Consider the following 13168-nt stretch of genomic DNA (forward strand, 5'->3'; position numbering starts at 1 on the left):
TGTATTCAGAATCTGTATTATCATCATGATTATCACTGTAATTTAAAAGTTCATTGCTGTTCACATCAGGTTTCAGTCAGCTTTCTGTCTTTAGAACTATGTGGGCAATATTACCATTTATAAGCAAGATAATTCTGGGACCTTACCGTGGTCACTACTGCATTTAACTAATACTGTATTAACATTTTCTTTCTCTGATCTGCTACAATGAATGCTACATCCCTTAATTAATTCGGCTTATATTCTTCTGTGTCTGAAATGAGGACTTATTGGGCATCTGAAGCTAATTCTCAATCTTAAGAAAACTCTTGTGTGTGTGCCACGTTTACTTTGCGACCTAGTAGCTGCTTTCTGTGTGTAGTGCATGCCTGACCTATTAAGATGGGTCTCTCAGGTTTCTACCCAATAGCAGAGGCCAAGAAAACTGCATACAAGATCTGAGCACAGATTTGAGGCTTCCAATCAACTCCAAACCAAAGGACCATGATCAATTTTGGTAAAGGTGCTGCAAAAGCTTGTTTTTATGGTACAAGAGAACAGCTATGCAGCCGGCACTCACTTTCTCTTCCACAGAGAGATCAGTGTCCACGCCACTGTTCACCATTTGTGTCAGGTGAGTGTCAGACAGTCAGGATAAGCGAATCTAAGGCACTGTGATGTCAAGTATCCCATGTGACACTATTGGTGCCATAAGTCCAAAGCATTTGTCTGAGGTGTTTCAGTGCCACTGCTACCCAGGACAGCATCCTGAAGTCTTTAGACATGGGCAGTTGCCAGTTTCCACTGCACTAGTACCCAATGGGCACATTCCCTGTCCACTTTTAATCTACTTTTGCCTATACCTCAGGGAATATAACATTAACCCAAGCAGTGTCCAGGTGCAGTCTTGAGTATTGCTGCTACGTCGCTTCTAGTTGTCACTACTGTACAAAGACAGCTTATGGAGCACTGATGTTCAAAATATACGCAAAGACTTAGGAAAAGTTGATAGTCAACACTGTTAAATAACAGAAACTATTTAGTCTTTGCAGAAGCACGAGAGAACAAAGATTAAACTAAATTTTATCTTGACAAAGAAGCTGTTGCTTCTGCTAGGTGCATGCATTTTGACTCAACAGCTGTGGCTGCAGTTATACTATTAAAGTATATATGTAGTAGTTGCACAATTCAAACTGAATCAGGTGACAGTAGCGGTTATGGTGGCTCGAAGATACTCTAGAAAGTTGGCTCACACAATTGAAAAGCAAACCTGCCACTGTGGCTGAGGTTACTAACGAATGCTTGTTTGGTGGCGCTTGACCCGAGAGTAAGCTGGTTTGAATCCTGGCGGTTGAAAAAAAATTTCAGTATCAGTATTTGGCTGGCAAGGGGAGGAGAGGTGGCGTAAAGCTCCCGATCGCCAGATTTTGTACCAATGTCCTTATTTAAATACCAACCCTCTCCGCAGTGTCTCATGAAGTGAGAAGTGAGGGCATGTGATGCTGTTGACAGTGATCTGTCATCAGATGGGGACGGTAAGCATGGTGCCCCTGTTGGTGCTGTTTGTGAGGAGCAGGCTATGAGCCGGCACCGGGTTTCATGCTCTCCCTTCTCAAACCATCATCATACAACCCAAATATTACACTACACACGCACACACACACACACACACACACACACACACACACACACACACACACACACAGTAAATTCATGTTGTATTACAGAAAGTTGAAATGGAGCGTGTTGCAAAAAAAAAAAAAAGTTCTGCTACTGATTACAGGTGTACTCGACTCCAGGGACCAGTTTGCCTGTTATTTTTCTGAAATGTTTCATCATCTGCCTTACATTGGAACTCCCAATTATCAGAAAACCTCCATCTGCACTTGTCAGGACCTTTCAGGGATATTGGTTCCAGCCCCAATAGATTAGGCATGTTGTGATGTACTCTCAGCAATGGGCAAGATCTGTTTTCAGGGCATGATGAGACAGCTGTACAGCCAGTACCCACTTTGGTATTCTGTACAGAGATTTGTGGGCTTGCCACTGTAGATGACTCATGACAATCTTTGGCACGGGAAACTTTATTTCACTGTCCTATTCACCATTTCTATGAGTTATTTCTCTGTGCAGTATCCTTTTAGGTATGTGTGTCTTATTATGTAGTGCAGTCTAGTGCATGTTCATGTTCAAACCTGCTCACAGGCAGTAGCTGCAGTCCCACCTTAGAACATTTGATTGATAGATATTTTCAAAATAGAATCCAAATTCTGGACAGTCAGTGTCCTTTTTAATATGATTGAGACCCTCATGAAGCAGATTCTGGAAAATGTCTTGATACTCCTGTTACATTGACATTCTAATTATGTTGCACATTTCTGGATTTGATTTTGGAGACTTTTTTCTTCAAGCATGTTCAGCATGACAAGAACAGTGTAATCTGTGCTTGGGTGGGTTCAAGAAGTTCAACCATGCATTGTGAAATACTTCTGCCACGTTGAGCATAAATACATTTTACTTCAGAGGACTTCCCAGAGCATCCTTTACAAGTGTTAAAAATATTTCCATAATGGGAAGATCACCTTTGTTCATAAACATGAAAGCACAAGGGAAACCGTGGCAATGTGGCAATGTTGACCAGTACAAGAATTGTTAGCTCATAGCCATAGGCATTTGATCTTTGTACACTTTGCATGCAAGTACTGTACTGAGGCAGCATTTCAAACTGAGCCCCATTCATCATGATCACCATGAAATCTTCTTTGTGCTGCTATGGAAAATTTTCTAATTTTGATTTTGAAAGTTTGTGAAGCTGTTCTATTGAACCCACTTCTTGCATCTCTTGTAGCATAGTTTTGCACTAGTGCTGTCATTTGAGTGTGTTGCTGCCTCAGACTTGAGTTTATAGTCTCTTGATGTATTGTAGAGATCTTTGCTTGACAGCAGTTTGTCTTTTGTAATGGAGTCCCTCACAGAGAAAAGGATGTCTCCAGATGGAATTTTGATCATAAATTTTCTAATGATTTTTCTCTCTGACTTCTCTTAAAAACTTTAAGAAGCTTATATCTGTCTAATGGCGAACATATGTCATTCAGAATGCCACAGTAATTTTACCAGTTGAATGATCTCGATGCCAGCTAGGTAGTAAGCACCAATTTTGTTACTACTCAGAAACTGGTTTGACACTCACTTGTTCCTCTGTATTTGTGAACACCAACACAAAGGTAGAAAAAGACTAATTTGGAACTGTTGGTTTTGACTCTGACGTGTTGCTCATGGTGCAGATGAACTGATTCATTGATTGACTTTCTGTTCTAAGTTTCCACATTTAAAATTTGTTTGTGTTGGAAAACTCAATAATTTCATGACCTATGAGCTCTTTGTGAATAGAGTATTGGTGACTTGTTTAACATTGCTCTGCACACTTATATTTGCACACTGGATGTAACATATTATTTTCAGGTACATTGTGGTGTTTAAGAATATGCATCCTGAATTTGTAACCCTGGAAGTGATGAAATTGCAAATATTGAACATTAATTTCAGAGCCTTGTTTTTCAGATGTTTGCTATATTGCACTACAGTAACTGCAAGAATATCCATTCATGTTTCAACAGTCTAATAATGGCACTGAACACTTTGAGTACAGTTCAGTAGCTGCAGCAATTCAACAGATGTTAGGCACCTAAGTCAGCCTATGCACAATTACAAGTCCAAGGTACCTACAGCAGCACTGAGCAAGAAAAAAGGCACCGTATGAAACTGTGACAAGAATGTAGTTATACTAATAATAAACACAGAAGCAGCCTTCATTAACTGCCTGACTGAATTGAGGCAGTCTTCAAAATGGTTTTTAGTACACATCCCCTTCATGTATTTTACAATAAAATTATGTCTTTCTAGAAACATATATTCTGAAATGGAATAGCCTCCCATTTTTCTTTCTTGTGTCCTATCAATGGAGTGAGTCATTCAGAGTTTAAAGTTGTTAATAAACAGAATTTTAATAGTGTCAATAAAAGATTGTGTGTGTCTTGTGAAAAATTTTCGAGATGCTTTGTCTACTGCTTTGGCTGCTCTGTTCATCAATCAATAAATTTCACATATATAACCCATAAACTGTAACAAGTAGATGCGAAGGATGATAACATAAATTTTCACATGGAAATAAATCTCAGATTGTGAAAAGAAAAAGAAATTGCTATAGGTATGGAAAACTGCTCAGTGTACCAGGTGTACAGTAGGAAACGGAAGTGGAAGAAAAATGTGTAAGAGGAATAACAACTTGATGAAAGTGTGTGTGTAGTGTAGGCAGAGCTGAGGATAATTATAGTCTACTGCCTTGAATTTGCACACACTCTCAAGTTCCACCCAGGTGAGTGACTTCAAGAGAATGCAAGGTAGGCTCAGGTTGTACGCTTACTTTCCTGCCCTGAGACACAGGTCTCACTTCTCATACCACATGTTGAGCAGATAGATGATTGGCATTTTTTGGCATGAATTTTCCTAAGTAATTTATTTCACCCCTGACAGATTGTTCCTTAAGATAATGGGTCTTGACAAATTATTGATGATGATGATGATGATGATGATGATGATGATGATGAAGTCCCATACTCCTTGTCAGAGCATTGGGGACGATGCGAGAGACCTGCAGCGCTGTACTAGCCAAGGTCCTAGTGGAGGTGGTTTGCCATTGCATTCCTCCGACTGTAATGGGGATGCCTTCAGTGTCAGGTGGGCGGGTATATGTGTATCAAGGAAGCTAAGGGTTATGCCAGCAGTAGCAGAGCTACCAGCGGGGCCACCTAAATCAGACAAGCCTTGGCAGAGAAACCAGATAAAGTGTGTCCCATATCACAGCGCAAGGAGGGCTCTATAAGTATAGAGAAGCCAACCTTCATAGGGGACTAATCCTCAAAAAAAACTAAATTTTTCAGGAAGAGTGTAAGGTGTGGGACCCATAACTCCAAGCTGTAAAAAACGTCTTATTCCAGAATCACTAGACCATTGTATACTGGTGGGGCATGACTTCAGCAAAGGAAAAGGATAAAAGTTTTGGCCGTAGTAATTTTGAATATACAAACATATTTTTGTGTGTGTTTTTTTTTAATTGTGTTATCAAGTATCCCGTTTTTTTCAGTGACCAACAATCTACATATATTCATGGGCAGTTGAATTGGAGACACATGTGTGATAGCCTATAGTGTCCCTTTTAACTGTGTTGTCTAGATATATGTGTCAAGGCATGGACTTCATGAGAGAAAGAAAATGTTCGGTAGCCATCCTGAACCATGACAGCTCAGCTGCTACATGCAGCTCTCAGAGATTGGTCACAGCTTGGTCCTGGTGCATACATCTCACTCAGTGGCATCACAGGTGTGCTCAGTAGGATTTAGGTTGGGTGAACTGCGACATCCAGAGAGGCCGCAAAGACCCTCATGTGAGTGGAGGGCTCCTCAAACAATAAGGTAGCAAATGGGTGACACATTTTCTTAATGAAGATACAGGTCACTTGTGGAATTCTGTAAGCGGGCAGTTGTTCTTATAGTACTCAGTGATGGTCGACAATGGCGTGCCAAGAGTATCAGTTTGTCTTGTGTAAGAGTTCCATCTTGTAATCAGTCAAGGCAAACTTTTTCCATTCTTTGAGCATCCATTAGCATTGTTTCAATGTCCAAATTAATCTTTGAGACCTATGATGTATGATGAGCAGAGAGAGGTGCATATGTGAAGTGGTCATTCTGAATGCTACGGCTCATCACCAGTGGATAGAATTAAAAAGGATCAACATGTTGCTTTTCACAATAGCTGACTCTGACAGTGACAGTTTTCATTGAAGTGTGATGCTCATGATGCACCCTTGATACGTTGATACAGAGGCACATGGAAAACTCTGTGACTGCACAGTCTTGGAGATGAAGTGTGTACCTAATGGATGGGACACTTCCACACATCAAATTATCCTCTTTGGAATGCCCCCTGTTTAAAATAGTTTCTCTCATTTAGCTGCTCATGTATGTATATCTCTGGTATAACTTGAAAATAATTGTATTCTCCATCGCAGCTGCACAAGATGATACTCACTGTCATTTTCAGCTGGTAGTAGGCGTCTTCGGTTTGGTCTTACATATACATATACAATGCTTACATTCTACCAGAACTTCCCCTACTATTTTTATACAGTGCATGTCTTGGGTATGTTATAGGTTTTTATCAGTGCTTTGTTCCTTTTATAAAGTGTTAATCATAGTGTTGTCAGTTTTTAACTTTCCCTTGGCAACATATATTTTTCAATTGTTTTCATCTGTCATTGTGAACTTTGCAACAGGGCATTGCTGCCAAACATCATAACCTATGACAGCTCAGGTCAGGCACTGTTGGCACTGATGCGGGTTGGGAGGGAAATGCCAGTATAACAGAGGTGACCTGTGGGGATTGTGTTCTTTGGGCTCCCAAATGTTGGCATAATGAGATATCCTCAAAATCTGATGACATGAGGCAACTTATTTGTGGTGCAATTGTATAAAGTGTTAGGTTATTGAGTGAAGAAGATAGCAACATAGAGATCAGATTGGAAATAATATTTCAAAATACACCACCTGCTATTGGTCTCTGCAGCCAGTGGATATCTTTCCAGGAATTTCCACTTGCTGCACAGTTGCCATTTATCTGCTTCACGTTCACTTTTTATCTCAGAAATTCTCATATGTTAAAAGTTCTAATTAATGCTAGTAATCATTAGTCCATCATTTGGAAGTGATTTAGGTGCTTGAACTGCTATTGTTACTGTTTCGTGTGTGATTGAAAATATGATTTTTGATGTTGATAATTTGTCATTTGTAGCGTGCAGTTTCATATGTCTCTGACTGAGGTTTTTGCCTTCTAGTGATGTCACATAGACACCCTGCAGTATGACATGCTTTGTCACATTACTATTGGTTTAGAAGCAAGGCTCTGTACAGGTTATCTGGTGCATATGTTCATAACCAGCACGGGCAGTGAAAATACTGATGAATGTCCTGATATGACTACCATCTCAAGCCTGCAGTATGATTCAATACTGACCAAATGAAAGCACCTGACAATACTTCCAGAAACTGCTTGACTTGGTACCACGCCATTGTTTATTAACAAAAGTATGGTTAAATGGAGTGTCACTTAAAACTTAATGAAGAATTTCTTGGTAGGGCGGGGACTGCATGTCATCTTGGATGGAGAGTCATCAACAGAAGTTGCAGTAACTTCAGGCATGCCCCAGAGAAAGGTATTCGGAGCATTGTTGTTCATGTTGTACATTAATAATATGGCCGACACTGTTATGGTCACTTCAGACTTTCAAAGATGATACAGTTACCTATAATGAATTACTATCTGGAAAAAGCTGCAAAAATATCCAATCAGATCTTGATAAGATTGGAAACGTGCTTTAAATGTACAGAAATGTAAATCTGTGCACTTAGAAAATGCAGAAAAGCAAAGTACTATGACTACAATAGCAGTTTGCCACATTTGGAATCAGTCAACTCATACAAATACCTGGGAGTAACAGTTTGTGGGGATATGAAATGGAGTGATCACAGCAGCTCAGTTGTAACTAAAGCAGGTGACGGATTTCAGTTAATTCTAAATCTGCATACATACTCCACAAGCCCCACTGCACAGTGTGTGGTGGAGTGTACCCTGTACCATGACTGGTCATTTACTTTCCTGTTCGACTCGAAAATAGAGTGAGGGAAAAACAACTGTCTATATGCCTGCATTTTCCTCTTAATTCCTCTTATCTTTGCAGTCCTCACCCAAGACATATGTTGGTGGCAGTAGAACTGTTCTGCAGTCAGCTTCAAATGCTGGTTCTCTAAATTTCTCATCATTGTTCCTTAGAAAAGACGTCACTTCCCTCCAGTGATTCACATTCAAGTTCCCGACACATCTATGTAACAATTCCATGTTTTTCGAACCGACTGGTAACAAATCTCACAGCCCATCTCTGAATTGCTTCGATGTCTTCCTTCGATCAAACCAAGTACAGATCCCAGTTACTTGAGAAGTACTCCAGAGTAGGTCACACTAGTGTCTTACATGCAGTCTCCTTTACAGGTGAACCACACTTTCCCAAAATTCTCCCAATAAACCAAAGTCAGTCCTTTGCCTTTCCTACCACAATCCTCACATGCTCGTTCCATTTCTTATCGCTTTGCAACATTATTCCCACATACATAAATGACATGACTGTGTCAAGCATGACACTACTAATGCTGTATCCAAATGTTACAGATTTCTTTTTCCTACTCATCAGCATTAACTTACAATTTTGTACATGTAGAGCTAGCTGCCATTCATCACACCAACTACAAATTTTGTCGAAATTATCTTGTGCCATCCTAGAGTCTTTCAACTTTGGCACCTTCCCATGTACCACAGCATCATGAGCAAACAACTGCAGATTGCTGCCCGCTCTGTCAGCCAAATCATTTACATGTATAGAGAATAATAGCGGTCCTGTCACACTTCCCCGACACACTCCTGAAGATACCCTTGTCTCTGATGAACACTCAACATCAAGGACAACATTACTTAAGAAGTCTTAAAGCCATTCACATATCTGGGAACCTATTCCATATATTCGTACCTTCATTAATGGTCTGCAGTAGGGAATCATGTCAAATACTTTCCGGAAATGTAGAACTATGGAATCTGCATATTGACCTTCATCCATAGTTTGCAGTGTATGAGAAAAGAGCAAGCAGAGTTTCACACAAACGAAGCTTTCTAAACCCATGCTGATTCATGCACTTATGCTTCTCGGTCTCAAGAAACTTTTTTATATTTCATCTGAGAATATGTTAAACGATTCTGCAGCAAACTAATATTAGAGATATTGGCCTGTAGTTTTGCAGATCTGTTCTTTTGTCCTTATATAAAGGAGACACCAGTGCTTATTTCCAGTTGCTTGTGACTTTGCACTGGGTAAGAGATTCACGATAAATGCAAGCTAGGTAAGGGGCTATTGCTGCAGAGTAATCTGTGTGGAACTGAACTGGAATTCCATCAGGACTTGGCAACTTCTTTGCTTTCAACTCTTTCAATTGTTTCTCTACACCTGGAATGCTTTTTACTGTTTCGTACATATGAGACTCTGTTTGATGGTAAGACAATGGTATGTTTGCACAATTCACCTGTGTGAAGATTTCTTTAATGCAAAATTTAAAACTTGGGCATTTGTTTTGCTATCTTTAACTGCAACACCAGACTGGTCAACGAGTGACTGGATGGATGGATGCTTTACACCCACTTAGCTATTTAACATAGAACCAGAATTTTCTCAGGTTCTTTGCCAGATCTTTTGCTAAGGTATGCTAGTGGTAGGTGTTGTATGCTTTGTTGATGACTGGCAGTAAACTGAGAAAATCCAGTCTACAAAGAATGCTACTTGCAAAACATTTGTTCACCCCATGTTAGAATATTGTTCACTTGTGTGCACTCCCATCATAGGTTCGAGTCCTCCCTCAGGCTTGGGTGTGTGTGTGTGTGTGTGTGTGTTTTGTTCTTAGCACAAGTTAGTTTAAGTAGTGTGTAAGTCTAGGGACAGATGACCTCAGCAGTTTGGTCCCTAAGGAATTCACACACATTTGAACGTTTTTTATTTGTGTGGACTAACGGGGGATATTAGATGTATACAAAGATGAGCGATAAGAGTGATCATAAGTTTGTTTGACTCCTGGGAGAGCATCTCAGAAATGCCGAAAAAACATGATTCGTCAGGTGCATCAAGATAGACACCAGGTATCCCACAAAAGATTAGTTACAAAGTTTCAAAAACCTGGGAGGAGGGAGGCAAATAATTCTGTGCTTCTTTTATAAACAGATTTGCCATTGTGACAGTTAAGATTTTAATAATTTATTAAGCTCTTCCTGCAGGCTTCATCTGGAGCCATTGCCAAGGAATCTGATGCCCTAAAGTCCAGTTCATCAAAGAATACTATGCCATCAGGCAGAAGAGGTGTAGAACGGAAAGGAAAGCAACAAAGCCACAGGTATGAATGATATTTGAATGAGCCCATACTGGGTTTGGCGGCTCAAATCTGGAATATATGACAGTATAAGTAGATTTTGTGATGTTTGTCTCTTTTTGTGAGATCTTTTTACATGTTAAATTTCATCATTGATGGAGAAAATCTGTTGTTAATGATTGTGTATTCTTTTCCTGTCATCAGCTTTGCAGTTAAGGATCGCAATAAAGAAGAAAATCGTGACAACAGTGGGAAACGAGAGCTGGGAAATTCTCACTTGAGTACTCTGTACTGTAGTAGTGTGAGAGACATAAAAGCAGAACAGCTGGATAAGATTCTTCGTGCTGCAGAAAGTACTATTCTGGTTTGTGCTGACTGTGGGCCAAAACCAAAGAGAACAAGACGCCATGAAATGGTTCGGGATTCTCAGCAAGCAGCACAAAAAGGAGTAATGGATGGTAAACGCCAGGAAAATTCTGGTATGCCATTGCCTCAGGACCACTGTTGTGATGAAGAGCCTGGTGAATTGTATTTGATTGTACCTGTACAGGAACGAATTGAAGAACTTTGCAAGATGTCAGTTGAGACACTGATAGAGGAAGGCGTTATTGCAGTTGTTGACCGGTCACATCAGCAGAAATCTTGCAAACATGCTGAGACCACCACAGCACCCCAAGTGCCACAGCTGAATACTACTGAATCGGGTGCACGTACACAAGGTAGTTCATGCACTCCATCACCTAAGATCACTAATGGTTCTGTTAGACCACATCGTACCACAGAACCTGCTAATGCACGTACACAAGGTAGTTCGTGCACTCCACCATCCAAAATCACTAGTGGATCCAGTAGACCACACCATAACACAGAACCAGCTAATGGACAACACAGAGAAAATGACCCCCGGGTGAAACAGACAAGAGCAACTGATACACGTGTGCCACGTGGCAATGGCCCAGTTAGCTCCTCAAGTGTTGGGGGAAATCCACCAACTGAAGAAAAAAAGGAACCAGTGACAACAGATCCTTATGAAATGTAAGTAAATTCATTGTTCTCTTATGAGTTTTTGTGTAAATGTAGGATGTATGGACAGCATCTCCAGTGTCAGAACGTCTGAAACTTGGTCCAACAAATCCATGCAGGCTTGAATTCATATTGAGATTTGTACATTCTTGTCCATTAAGCCATTCCCATCATTACAAGTGCTTATACAGTATCATAAGAGTATAACTCATTCACTGTTGAATAAAGAATGGTAGGAGCCCTGTGCATCTTAATTGACACCTCTGTACCTTCTGATAATTCCTTTCATTGTGTGGTGGAGTAATTTCCTGCACTAGAAGGCAACTGTGTGCAGATGAAATTTGCATCTAGACTGTACATTATAATCGTTTTAAAAGGTTGTGAAATGAAACCTGGTATCAGATTGATGAATTCCTGTAAGTACTAAACTGCATCACAGTTAAGTCACAGATGACTCTTAAATGCTTACAGAACCAGCTGTAGACTGCAGTGCCCAGATCCAGCAGAAAAGTTCCAGTGACCAGTGCTCCCTGATTCTTCACATCCATGAGTCACTGAGGTAGATGCACCAATCTTATATAGCAACGTTTTGACCATTTCTCATCTTCATTCTTCTTCACATTGTCTTGGAATAAATGAAGTGAAAAATAGATTTACACTATTACATGTCATCTGCTTTAAACACTATCTAGTTGTTTAATCTGAACCTCTCTCAAGTGATTGGTTGGTTACCCTATATCCTTCCTATCTGCAATATTCTGGTGCCTTGATTAATGTGGACTAGTCTTAACCTTTTGCACAGCTCTCTAACAGCATTGGTTTTCATCTGCATGTGTTTCACTTGGTATACCGACTCTTTTTCACCCATTTTACTGAATACCCTGCATGTTAACATACTCATGAAAGAACAAATAAATAGCTTTCCACAAAGGACCTTATTAGTATGCTGTTACTCACTAGAAACATGAATGGTATCTTAGAAAGAGATGGAAATAGAAACCTTATATACAAGGGTGATTGTGATACAGTAGCTCGAGGGGCACTTTTTATTTAGAAAATAAGATTACTGATGATCTGAAAGTATTTGCGTATTGTTGCAGGCAGTGTCACTTAAAACAAACCCTGTAGAATACTCGGGAATGTGGATTCAAGCAGCAAGTTGGGAATTTCACAAGAGGAAAATAATTGCTCTGAAGCAGAAACAAATTCATTACACAAATATTTTGATTCAAATGGCAGTCCATACTATAAAAACCTGTGTAGACAGTAAATGCAAAAGGTGGGAACATTATTGAGCAATGGGAGGTATATGCTACCTTACTGTGGACCAAACAGCATGCATGTAGAACATTATCATTTGCATTTTGTTTCACTAAAGGTGTATGTCCATTTCTTTTTTGGTACTAACAGTAAGCAGTGTGAAGAAGATATACCAAGTAGTTAAACTTGCAAAGCAAATAAGTTGAAAGAGAGACCTAACTGAACAAACCTGAAAATATACGTCTCTACTTGTGCAGTAACCAGGTGAAGTTCTATTTGGTGTGGTTCTTTGCGTGTTGAATGTACTTCCATGTGAAGTATAATCTCTGTAACTTTTGTAGTTTATTGCTGGTACAGTAGTGGTGGTTCCTCTGCTTTCTTGGCTGTTTCACACACCATCATATTTTTGCATCATCCTTTCATAAATGTCATTACTTGCATCATCAGATTACTCACAAATGATTGTACTGTCGAAATATTGTCAAAACATTCTACATTCAAATAATATCTAATTTTTATGGCGCCGCCAGCTGTCAGTAGTGTTTATTATGTACAGTGTGGAAGGCATTCCTTATATGTTTTGATGTTGGGCAGAATAATTCAGTTCACTGAGGCATTATACCTTTGCTCATCTGCAGGATTAAATTCTTGTAACTGAGGTGATTCATCTGCCTAGTTTATATTACAGTATTAAATGTATCGTATTGGCTTGTCTGAAATTTTATGTCACCAGGAGTTCAGAGGTATTCTAGTTTTTACGTAATATGTAGTGACGACAATCACTAATTTTATGTAACTGAGTTGGAATCATTTGAAATAGGCCACTTACCAATTTGTATACAGTGTAATTGGAGGGTCAGTCTTAATACACTGTAAAGATCTTATTGATGGTG

At 39.6% G+C, this 13168-nt stretch overlaps 1 protein-coding gene across 3 annotated transcripts in view; it reads left to right on the top strand.

Moving 5' to 3' along the window:
* The window catches only part of LOC124722958, a 192789-nt gene that overhangs the window by 170028 nt on the left and 9593 nt on the right, over positions 1-13168 (top strand). For 2 of the 3 annotated variants that reach the window (XM_047248125.1, XM_047248126.1), the window contains 2 exons: positions 9901-10016; positions 10197-11027. In XM_047248125.1, coding sequence (XP_047104081.1) covers positions 9901-10016; positions 10197-11027 — 947 coding nt within the window. Of the gene's footprint in view, positions 1-9900; positions 10017-10196; positions 11028-11486; positions 11575-13168 lie in introns of all 3 variants that reach the window. The other variant, XM_047248127.1, reaches the window with a different exon arrangement.

The sequence above is a fragment of the Schistocerca piceifrons genome, chromosome X (assembly GCF_021461385.2).
Source record: "Schistocerca piceifrons isolate TAMUIC-IGC-003096 chromosome X, iqSchPice1.1, whole genome shotgun sequence".
Taxonomy (NCBI): domain Eukaryota; kingdom Metazoa; phylum Arthropoda; class Insecta; order Orthoptera; family Acrididae; genus Schistocerca; species Schistocerca piceifrons.